Source organism: Otolemur garnettii, unplaced genomic scaffold (genome assembly GCF_000181295.1).
Source record: "Otolemur garnettii isolate 467f Iridium unplaced genomic scaffold, OtoGar3 scaffold00067, whole genome shotgun sequence".
NCBI lineage: Eukaryota > Metazoa > Chordata > Mammalia > Primates > Galagidae > Otolemur > Otolemur garnettii.
The window spans coordinates 5,525,293-5,542,890 of record NW_003852462.1 but is presented as its reverse complement, the minus strand read 5'-3'; the positions used below and the strand labels follow the sequence as shown (position 1 = coordinate 5,542,890).

Here is a 17,598-nt window from a genome sequence, read left to right as displayed (position 1 = left end):
TCCTCTGACACATGGCTTTCCAAGAGTCCTGGGCCTCAGGTCTGGATCCCGTGTCTGCTGCCACTGCCACCTGCTAGGAACAGACCCAGGTCAAGGGCGCTCTGGTGCTCTGCTCTGCCCACTGTCCCAACTGACACAGCCATTCCCACACAGAGACACAGTCTCTGTTCACCTAGAAAGTACTAGCTAGAAGAGAGTCTAGGATTTAATGAGGCACGATTACGAGGCAGCCTCCCTACCCTTCATCTCTTGCAGGATCGACCATTTCTGGGCAAAAACAGCACAGGCCAGAGGACAGCCATCCAACACATTACCCAGAAAATCTAAAGCTCTTCGAAGCGGTATCCTCAATATGGCAGGATGAGTCTGCACAGGAGGTGGGGGACCAGCAGGCTGAAAGGAGCTGTGTGGCGTGAGCAGTTGGATTTCTCTGTGCTTCACTTGCACACCTGCCTCCTTTAGCTCATAACCACAAAGGGTACAATGGCATGACATGAAGCACAGAGAAAGGATTCACTAATTCCAACCAGGGTGGGCTGCATGGAGGAGGTGGTGTATTAGCCGAATCTAAATGGAAGACTCAGATATTGACAGATGAGAGGTGGACTGGCCTGCAGTGAGAGCCTGGACACAGGTACAGGAGTGTCTGCAGCTGTGAGGATTCATGCTGTGGAACAGGAGGCTGAGGACACGTGGCTCCAGAAGTGGCACCCAGATGGGGGTAAGGGATTTACACTTGATTTCTTAGGCTCTGGGGAGCCCCAGAGGTGTTAGGGAAGGAGGAATGGGCTCAGACCTGTATTCACTACCCCCCAACTGCAGGAGGAGGATGGACATGAGGCTAAACTGGAGGCCAAGATCCTGGCATGTGGTGGCCCCATAAGGGCCACCTCAGCTCCAAGGCAGTAGCAGGCAGTGGCACTGAGGGAGAGGACTAGGTGTAGAGTCTGTGGCCCAGGAAGGGAGGTGGCCACAGTGCCCTGCAAAGGGTCATGTTCTTCATCTGGCCCTAATTGGTCACAGCAAGGGGATGGGACACTGCCATAAACCTCAGACTCTCCTGAGAGGCTAGTAAGAGGCCCCAGGACCACTGTTGTTTTGGACTTGTGATTGGAGTGCCTAATGTGTCCCCAAGACTTAGGGACCATGCACTGAGGGTGCTGAGGCTGCACAACTCCATGCCAGACCCACTTATGATGCAACAGGTACAACCATGATCCAGCCATGACCCGCTCCTGTGGATGGGGAACAGAGCCTCCCTGGGACATCTGAAAGGGGGCCTCCTTGGGACCAGGGTGTCAAGTGATGGAAGATGATCAGAGGCCAGACGCCAAAGGACTGTCACACTCAGGAGAAGTCTGAACTTTGTCTAGGCCTGTAAATGGGCTCTGAAGGCGGCGGGCACAGCCTGTGCAAACCCAGGCCCAGTACAGCACCTGCACACCACAGGCACTTGGCATCCTCTGTGGAATTTACGCTCGGCCACCAGAGGGAAGAATGGCTTGTACCATACCCTCCAGCCCCTGCCCCGGCAGGTCAGAGGACAGGACAGGCCTTGACCGGGCGCACCGTCTGCAACCTGGAGATGCCACTTCCAGGCATTTTGTATCTGAGCATCTTGGTCCTTGTGGTCCCTCAAATACTGAGATTGCTCCCTCTCTTCATCAGGGCACTGCCCAAACAGCATCTCCCCTGAGAGGCCACCAGACATTCTCCGGTCACCCTGTCCCCTTCCCTCCTCATGGCTTCACTGTTCTCACTGCCGTCTTTCAGCACAGAACCTCAGTGTGTTACCTGTCTCCTCCCCTCACATCAGTTCTGTGAGGATGGGACTGGTGGCTCACAGCTGCATCTCCCACACCTGCTACTGCCTGCCACCCCTACGGTGCACAAAGGGGTAGCTGGATATGCAGATGGGTGGATGAGCAGACGGGCGGCTATGTGGAGGGGTGGAAGGGTAGACATGTAGATGAGTATATGGGTGATTGGGTGGGTGCATATGTGGATGGGGGACTGGGTAGGTGGGTGGTTGGGTGGGTGCATATGTGGCTGGGTGGCTGGGTGGATGAACAGACATGTGGATGAATGAGAGTAAGTGAATGAATGATAAGATGTTCCTGATCCAAAAGAGTCGAATGCTCTGACTCTAGCCCGGGATACAGCATACAGAACGCGGCTGGGTTAGGCCAGGCTCTCTCTGCCTCAGCACTGCTGACATCTGGGACTTGATAGTTCTTGGTTGCTAGGAGGCTGTGCCCCCCTGGACTGTAGCACCCACCTGAGTTGTGACAGGCAAACGTATCTCCAGACATTGCTGAACATCTTGCTGGGAGCAGGGATGTTAAAGCAGCCACTGTTTGAGAACCACTGGGTTACACCTCTGCTTTCAATAAATGCTTCTCACAAACCTCCCCTCTGCCCAATCCCCAGGTGACCTCTTGCCCCTCAGGACGGCCACACCTAGAAACTATAGGCTTTGCTGCTGCCGTTTATTACTTGATCACATATTTACATTCCAGCAGGAGGCCTGTTCCCCTGTCTCCCAACACCCTTAATCTGTCATTGCTCAGCCTCGCTCCAGACCCCCCAGGAAGGGCGTGAGTCCAAAGTCCAGGCACATCAGACATTCATCAGGAGGGGCCGGTGCTCCTCGTCCGAGGTGTCGCTGGGGGGAATTTCATAAATGACGCACAGGGAAGAGTACAAGCAGCCGAGGAAGGACACGAGGCTGGAGAAGTACATCACACCGCTGGCACTGCCCACGGCCGAGGTCAGGGGCCCCAGGACCAGGGAGACGAGGATCTGGGCCAGGAAGTATTGGCAGCTCAGCAGAGAGATGTCCACACCCATGCCCCGCCGGGTGCCGTCTGCGCTGGACCCTGCAAACTGACCCAGAAGATGACGCGCGTCAGTGAGACCCGCCATGACTGGCCGAGCAGGGCCCAGATGACAAGGTGACCAAGCCCCAAGTTCCCTGCAGGCACGGGTGGCCCAGGCACTACGGCATTCCATTTCCCAGCACTGACGTGCACAGGGATTTCAGCCAAGCGTTAAATATTTGGGCTTAGATGATGACAGAGAAAAGCATCTGTGACTAACAGGGCTGGCTCTCCAGGACGCTCTCCTCACTTTGCTGTCCTGTGCCCTGGCTCAACCTCTTCTTCACCTGTGCTAGCTGGAGGCTGGTCACTCACCCTGAAATGCCCCATCACGGGGACAGCTCCTGGACCTCAGCTTGTTTTTCCAGAGGTCCCACCCACCGCACCTGCTGGGGGATAGTGGTAAGAACGTGGTCTACAGGGTGCTGGCCTCTGGGCACTGTGGTCACTGGACCCACCACCCAGTGGAGGCTGCAGACACTGAAGCATCCAAGAGACTCTGCAGGCCACTAATTCCCATCAGCTCTGAGTGGATCTGAGCAGAGTGGCCTTGGGCCCTCTGTGTCCCCTCTTGTGGGCAAGGGCAGTCTTTTGCCACAAACTGCCACATCTATTTGTCCCTGTGAAGGGGGCAGTAGGTTCCAGGGAGCTGACAAGGGGACACTGCCCACTTAGCGTGACTGAGCCGGAGCTGAGCAGGAGCCGTCCTGGCCTCCACCCCAAGACGGGGCAGCACTGGCTGATCCCATCCTTGCAGGAAGAGCTATGTCTGGGGCTGACCCGCTGAGACTCCAAACGCCTTAAAACAAATCAAGGCCTCTGAGGCACAAGACCGGGGGGGGGTGGGGGGGGGGCAAGAGAAACTGCCCCCAATAACATTTTAACACAATAGCTTCAGATTTCAAAGTCACTGCAGAAAATTCATGGCAGGAATAAAATGCGATCCCAAGAAGGAATGATGCCCCAACACCTGCCACAGCATGGATGGAGCCTGGAAACACCAGACAGAGTCACAGAAGCCACACAAGGAAGGCCACATGCTGTGACACATCCAGCACCAGGCACAGGAAGCAGGGAGATGGGAGGGGGGAGGCTGAGGGGCTTCTTTCTGGGCCGACAGAAGCACTTTCAAATTCATTAAGGGGATGGTCACACAACTCTGTGATTGCACTAACCACACACATTACATGGGTGAATTAGATGGTGAGGCGTGGTCACCATAGCCCAGCACGGCTGTTAAAGGAAAATCCATGGTCAATAAAACATCATTTTGTAAAAGACAGCACCAGTATTCCTCATTTTTGTTTTTGCCTCAGACGCCAGTACGGCTTGGCCAGGGCACTGTTACTGATTCAGCCTTTATTTAAAATTTAATTTTTTTGATTTACTGTGGAACTTTGGCATTAGCTCTGATTTCTGGAAATACTGCAGTAAAATGTTATTGATCTCGGCTGCTGAGTTTGGGACCTCCCTGGCCTCCTTCTGAACTGATGGGACTCGCGTTAACAGAGGCCCTGGGCTCCATGGGGCAGGAAGGGGTGGCCCCCAAGACTGTAGCCATCCAGGAGATGAGTCTTAGGTGCTATTTCTCCAAGAAGCAGCCCCAAAGCCGGGAAGCAGGCAGCACTCACCTTCCTGCTCTGGTAGTAGTCACAGAGGAGAGAGTAGGGCAGGGTGCAGAGCGTGGAGAAGAGGATCCCATAGGTCACACAGAGCGACAGGACCACATACAGGTTCCTGGACAGCGTGGCCAGCCCCGTCCCCAGGCCGAAGGCGAGGTAGGCGATGAAGTAGAGGGTGCGGACGCTGAGGAGCGCCTCCAGCTTCTCCAGGATGGCTGCAGGCCAGAGGGAGGGTCAGCGGCCACCTCCCAGCCCCAGGACCCCCTCCCAGGCTCACCCTAAAGCTGGCAGTGGCAGGAACCAGCTTGGCAGGCCACCTGCCTCAGGCTAGAAATGCTAGAAAGCATTTCCTAGGGGATCTGGGGGAGCTGAGAGACCCTTCAGCTACTCTAGTGGGCACCCAGGGCAGGGCTGTCCAGAGGGACGGCAGGACCTGGGGTGTCCTTGTTCACACTGGCCTCTGCCAGGTCCCTAGGGATTTCTACAGGCAAGGTGGTCTCTGGACTGAAAGACCAAAGAGGACCTGTGCCCTTGTGTGGACTATTGTCCTGCCCCTGTCCTGTAGTGGGGCACCATCAGTGGGGACCACCCCCTGACTGACTGCTGTGAGCTGCCTGGAAGACACAACCTAGAGGGAACCACTGTGCCTCCCAGAATCAGATAAAATGGGTGATTTCTCCATATCCGGCAGCAACCTAGTACAGGGGACCCAACCCCTGGTGCTGACCAGGGCTCACAGTGAGCCGTAACAAACTCAAGGCCTCCCAGTGACTCTGTGCTGCACAGCTGGGACTCGCCGAGAGGGACATAAGGTCAGGCAGCCCGCAGTGCCAGGCTACGTCTGGCTGAGGCCTGCTTTTGTGTGGCCTTGGGGCTAAGGATAGTTTGATATTGTTAAATGGTTAAAAAATCCATCAAAAGAAGTCAAATATTTTTGTGGCACATGAAATTTCTGTGAGATTCAAATTTCAGTGGACATACAGCTTTCCTGGCTTGTGGCCACTTGGCTACTCCCCATGAGAGTCACAGGGCGCCCGTGAGTGACCATAGCAGAGACATTTGGCCTGCAGAGCTGGAAATGTCTACTGTTAGGCCTTTCCTCAAAAGTGTGTGCACCCCTAGATGAGATGTGCCCAGTGCACATGTGGCTTGGTATCCCTGGGATTGCAAACTCAGCACCATCTGCTGTGTCCCACAGCGCCCTCGGGGATTCTGGGCCCTGCCCACCCACATCCTCCACAACCTCGTGCCACCTGTCCCTCTGTGCTCACTCCAACCCCCTCCAGCTGCTCCATGAAGCCAGGTGGGAAAGATGCAGGGGCTGGTGGACAGCACACATACCTGGGGTGGCCTTGGGGTTTTCTAGACACAAACCTGTCCCCTTGAGGGGCTGCCAGCTCCTTGCAGGCCTGACGCCCACAGATCCCCACTATCGGGGGACGCCCGCTCCCCCAGGGCCAGGCCCAGTGCAGTTGGCAGGGCCAAGGCCCTGAGAAAAGATAGCAGTACCCCTCTCCCCTTAGGATTTGTGCCTGTGACCATAAAGACACAGCCTTCCTTCGCTTTGCACCCTCCAGTGACTGACCAAGGGCCATCACCACCAGGAGAGGACACGCGCTGGTACCTGAGTAGAAGGCGGCACTGAAGGCGTAGATGCACATGCCCCAGCAGCCCATGGTAACGCCCCGGTTGTACTTCTGATACTCCTCCGACGTGTGTGGGGCCCGGGGGTCCCCCTGAAACACCACCTCGCCCATGAAGTCCGTGTAGAAGAGCAACATGCCCTCGAACGAGAGCCACCCTGCAGGGAGAGAGGGGCGCGACCACAGGCTGCCCGTTCGTAACCCGCAAACTCTGCCGTTTCTAAAAGTAACACGTGATCTTTATAGAGTCACAAATCAAAGAAGAAATGACCTATCACTTCCCCCACGCAGAAACAACCTCTGGTAAAATTGTGCAGGTTTCCTCCCAGTCTTTTGTTTTCAATAAATACAGATTTCAACAAACACGAGGCAAGAGGATGACCCTGGTGCTCCAGCTTATCTTAGCAAGTGCAGAGGGCGCTATGGATCCAGCTCGCTTTGTTAGCAAGAAGACTTCCGAGCTCTGGCCTCTGACCTCCCGCCAATTCCTTCTTTGGTAGAGCCACTGGGCATTTATTGGCTCTCTTCTTTTTTTTTTTGAGATAGGAGCCTCAAGCTGTCCTCCTGGGTAGAGTGCTGTGGCATCACAGCTCACAGCAACCTCCAACTCCTGGGCTCAAGCGAGTCCCCTGCCTCAGCCTCCCGAGCAACTGGGATCACAGGCGCCCACCACAACGCCTGGCTATTTTTTGGTTGCAGCCATCATTGTTTGGTGGGCCTGGGCTGAATTCAAACCTGTCACCCTGGGTTTACATGGCTGGCGCCCCAGCCACCTGAGCCACAGGCGCCGAGCCTATTGGCTCTCTTGTAATAAATCATCACTGGGTGGTGCCTGTGGCTCAGAGGAGTAGGGTGCTGGCCCCATATACCAGAGGTGGTGGGTTCAAACCCAGCCCTGGCCAAAATTGCAAAAAAAAAAAAAAAGTAATAAATCATCACACAACTTCCTGTGCCATCAAATATTACTAAGCAGGCTCATGTTAATGGCAGCAAAATACTTCACAATGTGGATGCACCATAACATGTTTCACCTTCCCCTACTGCCGCCCACATACCCCTATCCCAGTGTGCGGCTGCTATAAGCCCAGCTGTGACTAGGACCCTGCACGTATATTCTTGATACTGTCTCTGCCACGGGCTGGCATGGAACCACCAGTAAGGTCGCTGGGATAAAGGTTTAAACATTGTCAAGAATCTCGCCTATTGCTAAACTGCCTCTTATGAGGTTATATTGATTATGTCCCAAATTTGTTTTGAGACAGAGTCTCACTTTGTCACCGCGGTAGAGTGCCATGGCATCGTCATAGCTCACAGTAACCTCAAACTCTTAGGCTCCAGTGATCCTCTTGCCTCAGCCTCCCAAATAGCTGGGACTACAAGCGCCCACCACAGAGCCTGGCTAGAGATGGAGTCTCACTCTTACTCAGGCTGGTGTCTCAAACTCTTGAGCTCAAGCAATCCACCCACTTCAACCTCCCAAAGTGCTGGGATTACAGGTGTGAGCCACCATGTGGGCCTGGCTCAGATTCTTAATCATCCCCAGATGTTTAAAAACTCAGCAACAAAGAGCTACCAAATGGAAGGAAATGAGAGCTGGGAATTTTCCATAGTCATTTCAACACCCAGCACTTCCACGGTAGAGCAAGGCGGCGGGGGCAGTGGGGTCCTCACTTAACTGTGGTCGTCCTCAGAGGTTTGGGTCTTACAGGCTGAGCTCTCAGCCACACACCCAGCTTAACTGGGGCCATCTGGAGGAAGGCCCCCCAGGACAGCCCTGCACCCACCCTCAGCTCTTGGTATTGCCTGGGGCAGCAGGTGGGTAGGACCCGTGGGACAGGCAGCAGGTCTGGGCCCCTCAGGGCAGCTTTGCAGAGAGCTCACCCAGGAAGTGGTTGACGCAGAGACTGCGCAGTGCGGCAGGCATGTGGCAGATGGTGGCGCAGAGGCGCCTCATGGACAGGGGCTGCTCTGCCTGCTCACTGCAGCCAGTCAGTTCACTCTCATACTTGACGCCGTTGAGTAGAATATTTGCCACCTGGAGAGGAAGCCCCAAACACCTGGCATCAGAGCCCCAAGCCCCTCATGGCAGGGAGGCACATGGCCTACCATGAACACACTTCCAGGATCACCACACATGGAGGCCGGGAAGGTGCGTCCACCTGTCAGACAGTGTTAACTAGCACAGACACCGACCTCTAACTCGAGGAATGACATCGGGTCATCCCTGAGACCCGGGAGCAGCTAAGAATAGAATTTCATTTGGGGTGTGCCCACAGTGTGGCAACAGGATACAAGATCTGTGCCACAAGGTGGGAGGCAAGCCTTAAGAAATAGGAAATAGGGAGACACCTGTGGCTCAAAGGAGTAGGGCACCAGCCCCATATGCCAGAGGTGGCAGGTTCAAACCCAGCCCCGGCCAAAAACTGCAAAAAAAAAGAAAGAAAGAAATAGGAAATAAATTTGAACTAACAGAAACATGGACCCATTCAATTCCACACCTTACATAAGCCTCTCTTTTCCTGCAAAAGGCATTGTCCCCTTTTTTTGAGACAGGGTCTCATTCTGTCACTGGGATAGAGGGCGTTGCATCATCACAGCTCACAGCAACCTCAAACTCCTGGATTCAAGCCATCCTCCTGCCTCAGCCTCCCGTGAAGCTGGGGCTACGGGCACCCACTACAATGCCTGGCTATTTTTAGAGATGGGGGAGGGGGAAGGTCTCTTTCTTCCTTAGGCTGGTCTTGAACTCCTGAGCTCAGGAGATCCTCCCGCCTCAGCCTCCCAGAGTGCTAGGATTACAAGCACGAGCCACCCCCCCCCAGCCTGAAAGACATATTTCGAGGTGACCAGGATCATCAGTTCAAAATTCTCCCTGGACAGAAGGACCCAGAGAGGGCAGGTGGCTCTGTCATGTGTGCACCTCAGGCCTTGTCAGCACCTGGTTACCCCAGCCGGGAAGGAGGCAGAGAACTGGCAGCACTGGGTCCCAGGGCACCCACATCAGCAGAGCACGGTGCCCACGCCTGCCAGAGGAAGGCTGCTAAAATTACACCTCCGAGTCCACTCGAGCCTGGGTGGGTTTATATTTAGCAATGCTTTTTGCTTTCCTCAAAGGACTGAGGCATAAACTACACTATCCAGAGAATGGAAATAGGGGAAAAAAAGGATAAAGATGAGATTTTCAACCATACCCACAAAACTGTTTGGAGAAGCCAGTTTAAATTTTTAAACCAGATGGGATGACCCAGCGTTGATGACTCTTTGAAAATGAGGTTGAGAATGGGCTCGGGAAGCCTTAATATACTTCCCTGCAAACATTAATTCAGGCAGTCCCTGGGTTACGAACAAGTTAGGTTCTGTAGATACCTTCTTTTTTTTTTTTTTTTAATTGAGACAGAGTCTCACTTTGCGATCCCCAGTAGCATCACAGCTCACAGCAACCTCAAACTCTTGGGCTCAAGCAATTCTCTGCCTTAGCCTCCTTTGTAGCTGGGACTACGGTGCCCACCACAATGCCCGGCTATTTTTGTTTGTTTTAGCAGGCCGGGGCCAAGTTCAAACCCACCAGCCCCAGTGCATGTGGCTGGTGTCCTAACCAGGTTCTGTAAATATGTTCTTAGGTTGAATTTGAATGTAAGATGGAATAGGAACATTTATCTGTTATCTGTAATAGCCCCTGTTTCTAAGTGCAAGTTGTACATACGTTAGATGTCTGCAAATCAGGAGCTGCCTGTATACACCTTGGCAGGGTCCCTCCTTAGGAAGAGCCTCAGTGGCTACGGAGTGGCATGAGGGCTCCTCGGCCATAATACACCAGAGAAATGCACACAAAGTTCTGTCATGCTTAGGGGGGAATCAGACAGCCACCACAAGACAGGCTAAACTGGGGAGTCTTCCCAGGCACAGAGAAGGGACATCAGGTCTCCCCAGGGAAGGAGCCTGAGGACCCATCTGTTCTGGTCCCATGTGGACCTGGGCAGGGTCAGGCAGGGCTGGGGAGTGGCATCCCTTGGGGGACCTGGGCAAGTCAGTCTCAGTCTTAGAGGATCTGGCCCAAGGACCCTGGGTTCTTACTGAAGTGATGGCTACTCCTGCAGCTCCTGGGGTGGCAACTAGCCAGGCCACTTTAAAGATGATGCTTGGAGTCCGAGCACTCTGGGAGGCCAAGGTAAGTGGATTGCCTGAGCACAGGAGTTCAAGACCAGCCTGAGCAAGAACAAGACCCTGTTTCTACTAAAAATAGAAAAACTAGGGCAGCACCTGTGGCTCAGTGAGTAGGGCGCTGGCTCCATATACCGAAGGTGGTGGGTTTGAACTGGGCCCTGGCCAAACTGCAACAACAAAAAAAAATAGCTGGCCATTGTAGCAGGCGCCTGTAGTCCCAGCTACTCAGGAGGCTGAGGCAAGAGAATTGCATAAGCCCAAGAGCTGGAGGTTGCTGTGAGCTGTGATGCCACAGCACTCTACTGAGGGCGACAAAGTGAGACTCTATCTCTAAAAAAAAAAGAAAGAAAAACTAGTCAGGCACTGTGGCAGGTGCCTATAGTCTCAGCTACTTGGGAGGTTGAGGCAGGAGGATCACTTGAGCCCAAGAGTTTGAGGTTGCTGTGAGCTGTGACGCCACGACACTCTACCCAGGGTGACAGTAAGGCTCTCTCTCAAAAAAAATAAAATAAAATAAAGCAGCCTCCTCAAGATCATGGATCCTGAACACTGGCAAAGCTCCACACAGCTGCCCCACAAGTGAGTGGGAGATACAATTCCAGAGGTCTTCCAGCTCCAGAAGGTCATTTGTGGTAGAAGCTGTCATGCCCCCGAGAGACCTCAGACAGGAGAAGCAGCTGTTGAGGGAGTGATGGGGGGTCCCAGAAACATCTGAAAGTTTCTCATTTTGTTTTTGTCTTCTAGGAAGACTCAGATTTGTGGGCGCCAGATTTGTACAGCAGCCAGCATGGGCTGTAGCCTGGACGTTGAGGGCAAAATACTAGAAATAAGTGGAGCTCAGGTAACACCTGTAACCACCTGTCGCTGGGGGACAGGCCTGGCCCAGATGACCTCTGGGCCAAGGTAACAGTGTTCTAAAATATAGTCATGTTAATTCCTGGCCAGGGTGACAGATCCCACCCCACAGGTGCCCTGAACTCGCTGCCCAGGGGTGGACCGTCCAGGTGGAGAATTCATTCCACTGTCAGGCAAGTGAACATATGGGTGTCTCAGACACTATCTTCTAAAGGGCCAGAGTCCTCTAGCTCACCTGGGTGACATGTGGGAATTTCCTTCCGGATGGACCTTTGTCGTCCCAGCTGACCAGGGGTGCCCACATGCTGCCCTCGAGCCTCCCCACGTCCCCTTTTACCTGTTGACTGAAGGTCACGTTCCTCCTCCTGCTGGTCTCAGGACCGCCTCCTCCGGCAGCGTCCGGGATCGCCAAGGTCTGAGGTCTCTTCAGAATGCCCGATGACCTTGGCTTAGAGGTGTCCAAGGAGCCCACCCTCAAAACGTCTCTGTCGGAGCCAGCGGTCAGGGCACCCTCCCGCCTCTCTAGAAGCCCACGGTCCTGGCGGTGGAAGCTGTCGGGGGCCCGGGGGAAGCTGACACTCAGGGCCTGCCTGGGGAGGCTGGCGGGGAGGCCCGGGCAGTTGTCGTGGCCCCCCGTGAAGCAGTCGATGAGGACGCTGTCGATGTTGGAGGTGCCGAAGGAGGACGCAAACTCGTTGATGCCTGTCAAGGAGCTGTCCCTGCTGAGGAAGCTGCCGTACTTGGGCGTCAGGGGGCTGAGTGGGGAGATGGGACTGGAGAAGCTGGTGGCCGCATGGCAGGGAAGCGACAGGACAGGCGGGGAGGGTGGCAGTGGCAGGCTGGGGCTCTTCATGGCTGTCCTCTGCTGGCGCAGGGGACGCAGTGGTCTCTCGGGGATGCTGATCAGAGTCAGGATGGTGGTGACACTCAGGGTGACTGCGGTGAAGATGTAAATGACACGGAGCTGCCCCCCCAGGGCTCTCCCGAAGCTGGTCTTGTCCCAGTGGATCCCTCCGACCACGTAGCCAAACCCTCCTCCAAGCCCTGGGGAGAGAAGGTTTCAGGCAGAGAAGGCCCTCAGGGAAGGTGGTTCAGGTTGCAGGAGGGCATTAAGGAGCAAAGTGTATTTCAAGGACCTGGACGTAGGTCCACCTAAACCCTGATAAAAGTGGGGGCAGGACCCTCAGGTGGGCACCCTGGGGTCATCCCCTCCTTTGCCCTCCATAGCTAACGGCCTGGCCCTTCCCAGCACTAACCCTAGGGCTCCGCTCCGGTGCCAACAGCAGACCAGACACCCACCCATGTCTCATTCTCCTTTCTGTGTAACCTTTTGGGGACACTGACCTGAGTGTTTACACTGGGCACATCTTCCCCAGAGACCCCTCTAGTCAGGACCCCGTCTCTAGCACACTGATGACCACAGGAGGGCAGGTGGGTGTTCACTCGACACCATCTCCATGAGGAGACTCGCCCCGTGTGGTGACCAGGTCACCCACGCCAGCGGGCAGCCCTCTGATCCTTGAGCCAGCACAGAACAAGGACACAGCAAGTCCACCGTTTCCTGTTCCTGTGCTGCCATCTTCTCAGGGCACTGGCCAGGCCGCCCCCTACCTACCTCCCTGCCCCCACTCAGGTTCAGAAGCCACCACATAAAAGCATGAGTGATACCAGGCTGGGCCCAGCCAGCCGCAGTGGACAGACCTACCTCAGGGAGTGCTGATTCTTCCAGCCTGGCTCTGTGCTCAAAGGGAAGGGGCAGGGGGAGCCTGTGATGGCTCCACCCCCACCGGCCCTGGGGCCCCAACACCCAGCCCTCCTCCGCCCCATCGTGGACCCTGCGTAGCTTGTTTTACTGTGCGTGCAAATATACAGGGGTCCCCAAAGGTGACCATACAGACAGACAGACATCGGGGAAACATATAGCTAAACTGTAGCTAAAGGGACCTTCATTTTCCAAATATTCATTATGAATCTTTACAAAATACATATGAAACATTTCTCTATATGTTAGCATATAGATGTTGACATTATTTTAAATATAAAATATGAGGTTGTCCATTTTTCCTGTGTGTGGCAACCTTGGGCAAACTTATGTTCTGAGCCCACGCACAGCACAGAGGTGGGTTCCCTGATTTTACAACCTGCTGGTGATGAGAAACTTGCCCAAGACCAGCATGCGCCTTTCAGTTTGGGGAAAACTGGCCACATTAGAGGATTACCTTTGAAATAATAACTTTTTTTTTTTTTTAGAAACAGAGTCTCACTTTGTTGCCCTCAGTAGAGTCCCATGGCATCACAGCTCACAGCAACCTCCAGCTCTTGGGCTTAGGTGATTCTCTCGCCTCAGCCTCCCAAGTAGCTGGGACCACAGGCACCCACCACAACGCCCTGGCTAGTTTTGCCATTTTTAGTAGAGACAGGGCTGGGGGGTGGGGGAGAGTCTTGCTCTTGGTCAGGTTGGTCTCAACCTTCTGAGCTCAGGCGATCCTCCTGCCTTAGCCTCCCTGAGTGCTAGGATTATAGACAAGAGCTATCGCACCCAGCCTCTATTAACTACTATTTTAAATGATCAAAGTGATCCATTCTCATGGATGAGAAATAATGCAGATGAGTATAAGGTTAGAAGCCAAGTCCAGCCCTTCAGACCCAGCTCTGGCCCAGGCGGCCCCTTCAGAAGCCCTCTGGCCCATGTCAGCACACAGCAGCCCGTGACAGTTCACATGTGGAAACACAATAATGGTTGCCACATGAGACACGAGTGACAACCATTTCCCCAGCAGCCTAGGATTGACAGGAGGGAAAGCCCAGAACCTACTCAGGCTTTCAGACCCCAGAGCCCAAGACTCTGACCACCAGGTGACCCAACCTCCTCATGCACGGACACAGCTCCACATGCGTCTTGTCAAGACTTTCCCTTGAGTTTTTTTGTTTTTTTGTTTTTTTTTTTTTTGAGACAGAGTCTTGTTCCATTGCCCAGGATGGAGAGAAGTGGTCTCAAGTGATCCTCCTGCCTCAGCCTCCCAAGTAGCTGGGACTCTAGGTGTGTACCCAGCTAATTTTTCTATTTTCTGTAGAGATAACAGTCTCACTCTTTCTCAGGCTGGTCTCAAACTCCTAGCCTCAAGAGATCCTCCCACCTCAGCCTTCCAGACTGCTAGGATTATAGGTGTGAGCCACCATTCCTGGACTGTCTTTCCTTTGATTTTTATTTATTTATTTATTTTTTTGAGACAGAGCCTCAAGCTGTCCCCCTGGGTAGAGTGCTGTGGCATCACAGCTCACAGCAACCTCCAACTCCTGGGCTCAAGCGAGTCTCCTGCCTCCGCCTCCCAAGTAGCTGGGACTACAGACGCCCGCCACAATGCCCGGATATATATATTTTTTGGTTGCAGCCGTCATTGTTGTTCGGTGGGCCCAGGTTGGATTCAAACCCACCACCTTAGGTGTATATGACTGGTGCCTTTGCCACTTGAGCCACAGGTGCTGAGCCCTTCCTTTGATTTTTAAACATTTCTTCTGTGTTTTTTGTTTTGTTTGTTTGTTTATTCAGACAGAGTCTCAGTTTTTTGCCCTCTGTTGAGTACTGTCACATCATAGCTCATAGCAACCTCAAATTCTTGGGCTCAAGCAATTCTCTTGCCTCAGCCTCCCTAGCAGCTGGGATTACAGGTGCCCACCATAACGCCCAGCTACTTTTTTTTTTTCTATTTTTAGCAGAGATGGGGTCTTGCTTTTGCTCAGGCTGATCTTTAATTCCTGAGCTCAAGCAGTTCACCTGCCTTGGCCTCCCAGAGTGCTAGGATTACAGGCGTGAGACATTGCATCTAGCTTTCAATAGGATGTTTTTAAACAGAAACCCATGAAACAAAGTTGTGTGTTGATCAGTTGATGGTAATGACCAGTGGCTCGCAGAACCCTAACCCTATATTTCTCTTACGAGCAAATATTCATTGTTCTCTAATTCCGTGTTCATGATGACTGTGCAGCATGTAAGTACCGTAATAATGAGATCAACTCTATATAAAGACACCTGTATTTATGTGACACACACATCCACACATATGCACAGTACTGTTGATTATGTATCAGCAATGTAGACGGTTGTTGATCTATATTGTTTGAGATACGCATTTTCAGCCACTTTAGCGTTCACCCATATATTTGAATTTCATCAGCTCACTTTTGAAATCAGAGAGGGCCTCAAGGGCACACGCTAAACACACAGCTCTGGCCTGGGGCCAGCTGCAGGAGACTCACCTGCCAGGAGGGCGTGGATGTTCAGGCCTCGGTCCTGGTCCACAGGGCTGCACACGTCCATCATGTAGGCGTGGCTGGGGTTATCCGCCGAGTCGGCGCTGAAGTCCATCAGCACCACCCCACACACGGTCAGGAGGAGGCCCCACTTGTGGTTGCCTGCGGTGTCGGCCAGCGCTACCCCGATGTCCCTGCCATTCAGCAAGAGCGAGAGGCCTAGCAGCGCCCCTGGAGACAGAGAGACAAAATCACCCAGAGAAGACACAGCCTAGCTCTGTCCCCAGCAGTTCAAGTCTGAAATCTTTAGGACCCAAGAATTAAAAAACATTAAACTTCCAGCCCAGCCCACTGGAAAAGTCGCCTGCAGACTCCTGGATCAGGGTTTTTATTTCATCAAGCTGAGCAGGAATGAGATGAACTTTATTGGCTTATTTTAAAAACATGATCCAAAGGCTATGTTTTCAGGTGAGAGGGCACTCCCTGCACCACACCATAGGGCCCCGGGGAACTGCTTTGGTCAACACTCTCTTAGCGTTTCCTTTAATAAAAAGCAGTTGGGGCCTTTTTTTTTTTTCTCCATTTTATTTCCATGCCAAAACAACAGACCTATAGCCAGGACAAGAATGAAAGGGCGTCTCCTTCCAAACCTTGAGGTACATCGGTCACTCCAAGCGCCCAGCAGAGGCTGCAGCAGGAATCCTGAAACAGAGTGGGCAGTGGTCACTGCTGGGTCCCGCGGCACAGGGACACTGACGCTTGGCTCCTCACCTTCCTCAAGTACCTGCACTTGAACATCCCCAGTGCACCAGCAGAATGAGGTGCGAGAGTCAGCGCCAAACCCTCAGCTAGAGAACAAAAGACAAGCAGGGTCCTGGGGTCGCTCCCCAGCTCCTTACCATTTTCAGCTTTGGACCCCATAAGGCACTAAATAGCCATGACTTTCCTTGGGAATCCAAGAAATCTGGGGAGCTGCCAGACCCAAATCACAACAGGCTTTCTTGGTTGGGTCTTCCTAGGATAATTTGGCGAAGGTGGTGGCAATCCTCGGGGTTGGCTAAGTCCCTGCTCTCCTGTCTGGGTCAGATAAAGGGACTTCATACGTGGGACATGACTGGCCAGACCTGGGTTTTGCTGTGGCCCCATGCTAAGGAGTGGAACTGAACTCCTGCTCTTTCCTATCCCCTCAAGACCCTTTAGCTGCTTCACGGAGGCTTCTGGAAGCTTCTAGAGGTTTCTGGAGGCCATCTAGCATGGGGGCTCACCGAGGATGGGGCTGATGAACCACACCAGGCTGTAGAGCTGGTCGGGCAGGCCCATCTGTAGGAGCACCGGGGTCACATACGCGGTCTCCATGGCATAGCTGAACTCAATGCCGAACAGAATGCAGCCGTTGAAGAGCAGCTCCCAGAAGGACCTCTGGGGGTGCAGGTCCCCAAAGTCCACCAGCTCGATTGGGCATGGGGTGTTGGGCGGCGGGGGTGGAGAGGGACGAATGTACTTCCTCCTCTTGGGGTGGCGTTTGAAGTTGTTGGCCCGGTGGCTGATGTGCTGAGTCACGGACCCCGAGTAGGCCAAGACCTGAGACCTCCAAAAGTCCTGTGGAGCCGTGCTGGGGAAGACGGCCTCTCCCGGAGGGGTGCTGCTCACCGGGGGGATCATCCTAGGCAGGGCTGCTGGGTGTCCCTGCGAGGAAAACCCGTCAGGGCCCACGGTTACTTTCACTAGGGACGCTCCATCACGAGAGTTAATTTTTCCAGATATCCACCACACGCCTCCCCATCCACTCATCCTTTTCATATGGGAAGAGTCAAGTTCACATTGGGGAACTTAGAGACAGACACCGCCCCCTGCCCCCCCCCACCCCGGTAGAGCCTGCTGCACACAGACAATGTCGCTGGGTCTCATTGTCCCATCCCTGCAGCACATCTACCTAAGGGGACCAAAGCCATCAGCTCTCCCTGCCCAGAGAGGGGACCCGCAGTCCCTCAGGGCCTTACCCTAGACCTCAAAGGGACTGTCCCCTAAATAGAGTCTCTCTCAGGTCACCCATGCAAAGAAGTAAAGGCAGCCCAGTGGCTACTCTGAGGCTCTGAAGGACGCCAGGCTATTTTAAGACCTGTGGCCCATTTCCATGACTAATTTTGCCCTTCACTAAAAGTCCTAGGGGATCAGAGAAGGTGG

General features: G+C 53.7%; 2 protein-coding genes across 3 annotated transcripts in view; one reads left to right on the top strand and one right to left on the bottom strand.

Moving 5' to 3' along the window:
- Positions 1–304, top strand: part of RERE (arginine-glutamic acid dipeptide repeats) — a 433,205-nt gene extending 432,901 nt beyond the window's left edge. For both annotated transcript variants that reach the window (XM_023515253.1, XM_012807340.2), the window contains one exon: positions 256–304. The gene's annotated coding sequence lies outside the window, so the exon portion shown is untranslated. The remainder of the gene's footprint in view (positions 1–255) is intronic.
- A 2,166-nt stretch (positions 305–2,470) lies between these two features.
- SLC45A1 (solute carrier family 45 member 1) lies at positions 2,471–17,094 on the bottom strand. The gene is made up of 8 exons (XM_003793245.2): positions 16,680–17,094; positions 16,024–16,116; positions 15,421–15,645; positions 11,501–12,207; positions 8,026–8,179; positions 6,126–6,302; positions 4,511–4,716; positions 2,471–2,886 (listed from the first exon to the last, which is right to left on the bottom strand). Exons 1-8 carry the CDS (start codon positions 17,074–17,076, stop codon positions 2,620–2,622), a joined length of 2,226 nt encoding a protein of 741 aa, XP_003793293.1. The 5' UTR covers positions 17,077–17,094; the 3' UTR covers positions 2,471–2,619.
- Between the last annotated feature and the right edge of the window lie 504 nt (positions 17,095–17,598).

What these genes read in the sequence shown, in the direction of transcription:
- SLC45A1 (XM_003793245.2), bottom strand. Translation starts at nt 17,076, where the DNA reads ATGATCCCCCCGGTGAGCAGCACCCCTCCGGGAGAGGCCGTCTTCCCC. An exon ending in CATTCTTGTCCTGGCTATAG is followed by an intron (nt 15,646 to 16,023) that starts GTCTGTTGTTTT and finishes CTCTGTCTCCAG; the next exon opens with GGGCGCTGCTAGGCCTCTCG. An exon ending in ACGTGACCTTCAGTCAACAG is followed by an intron (nt 8,180 to 11,500) that starts GTAAAAGGGGAC and finishes CTTCCTCTCCAG; the next exon opens with GTGGCAAATATTCTACTCAA.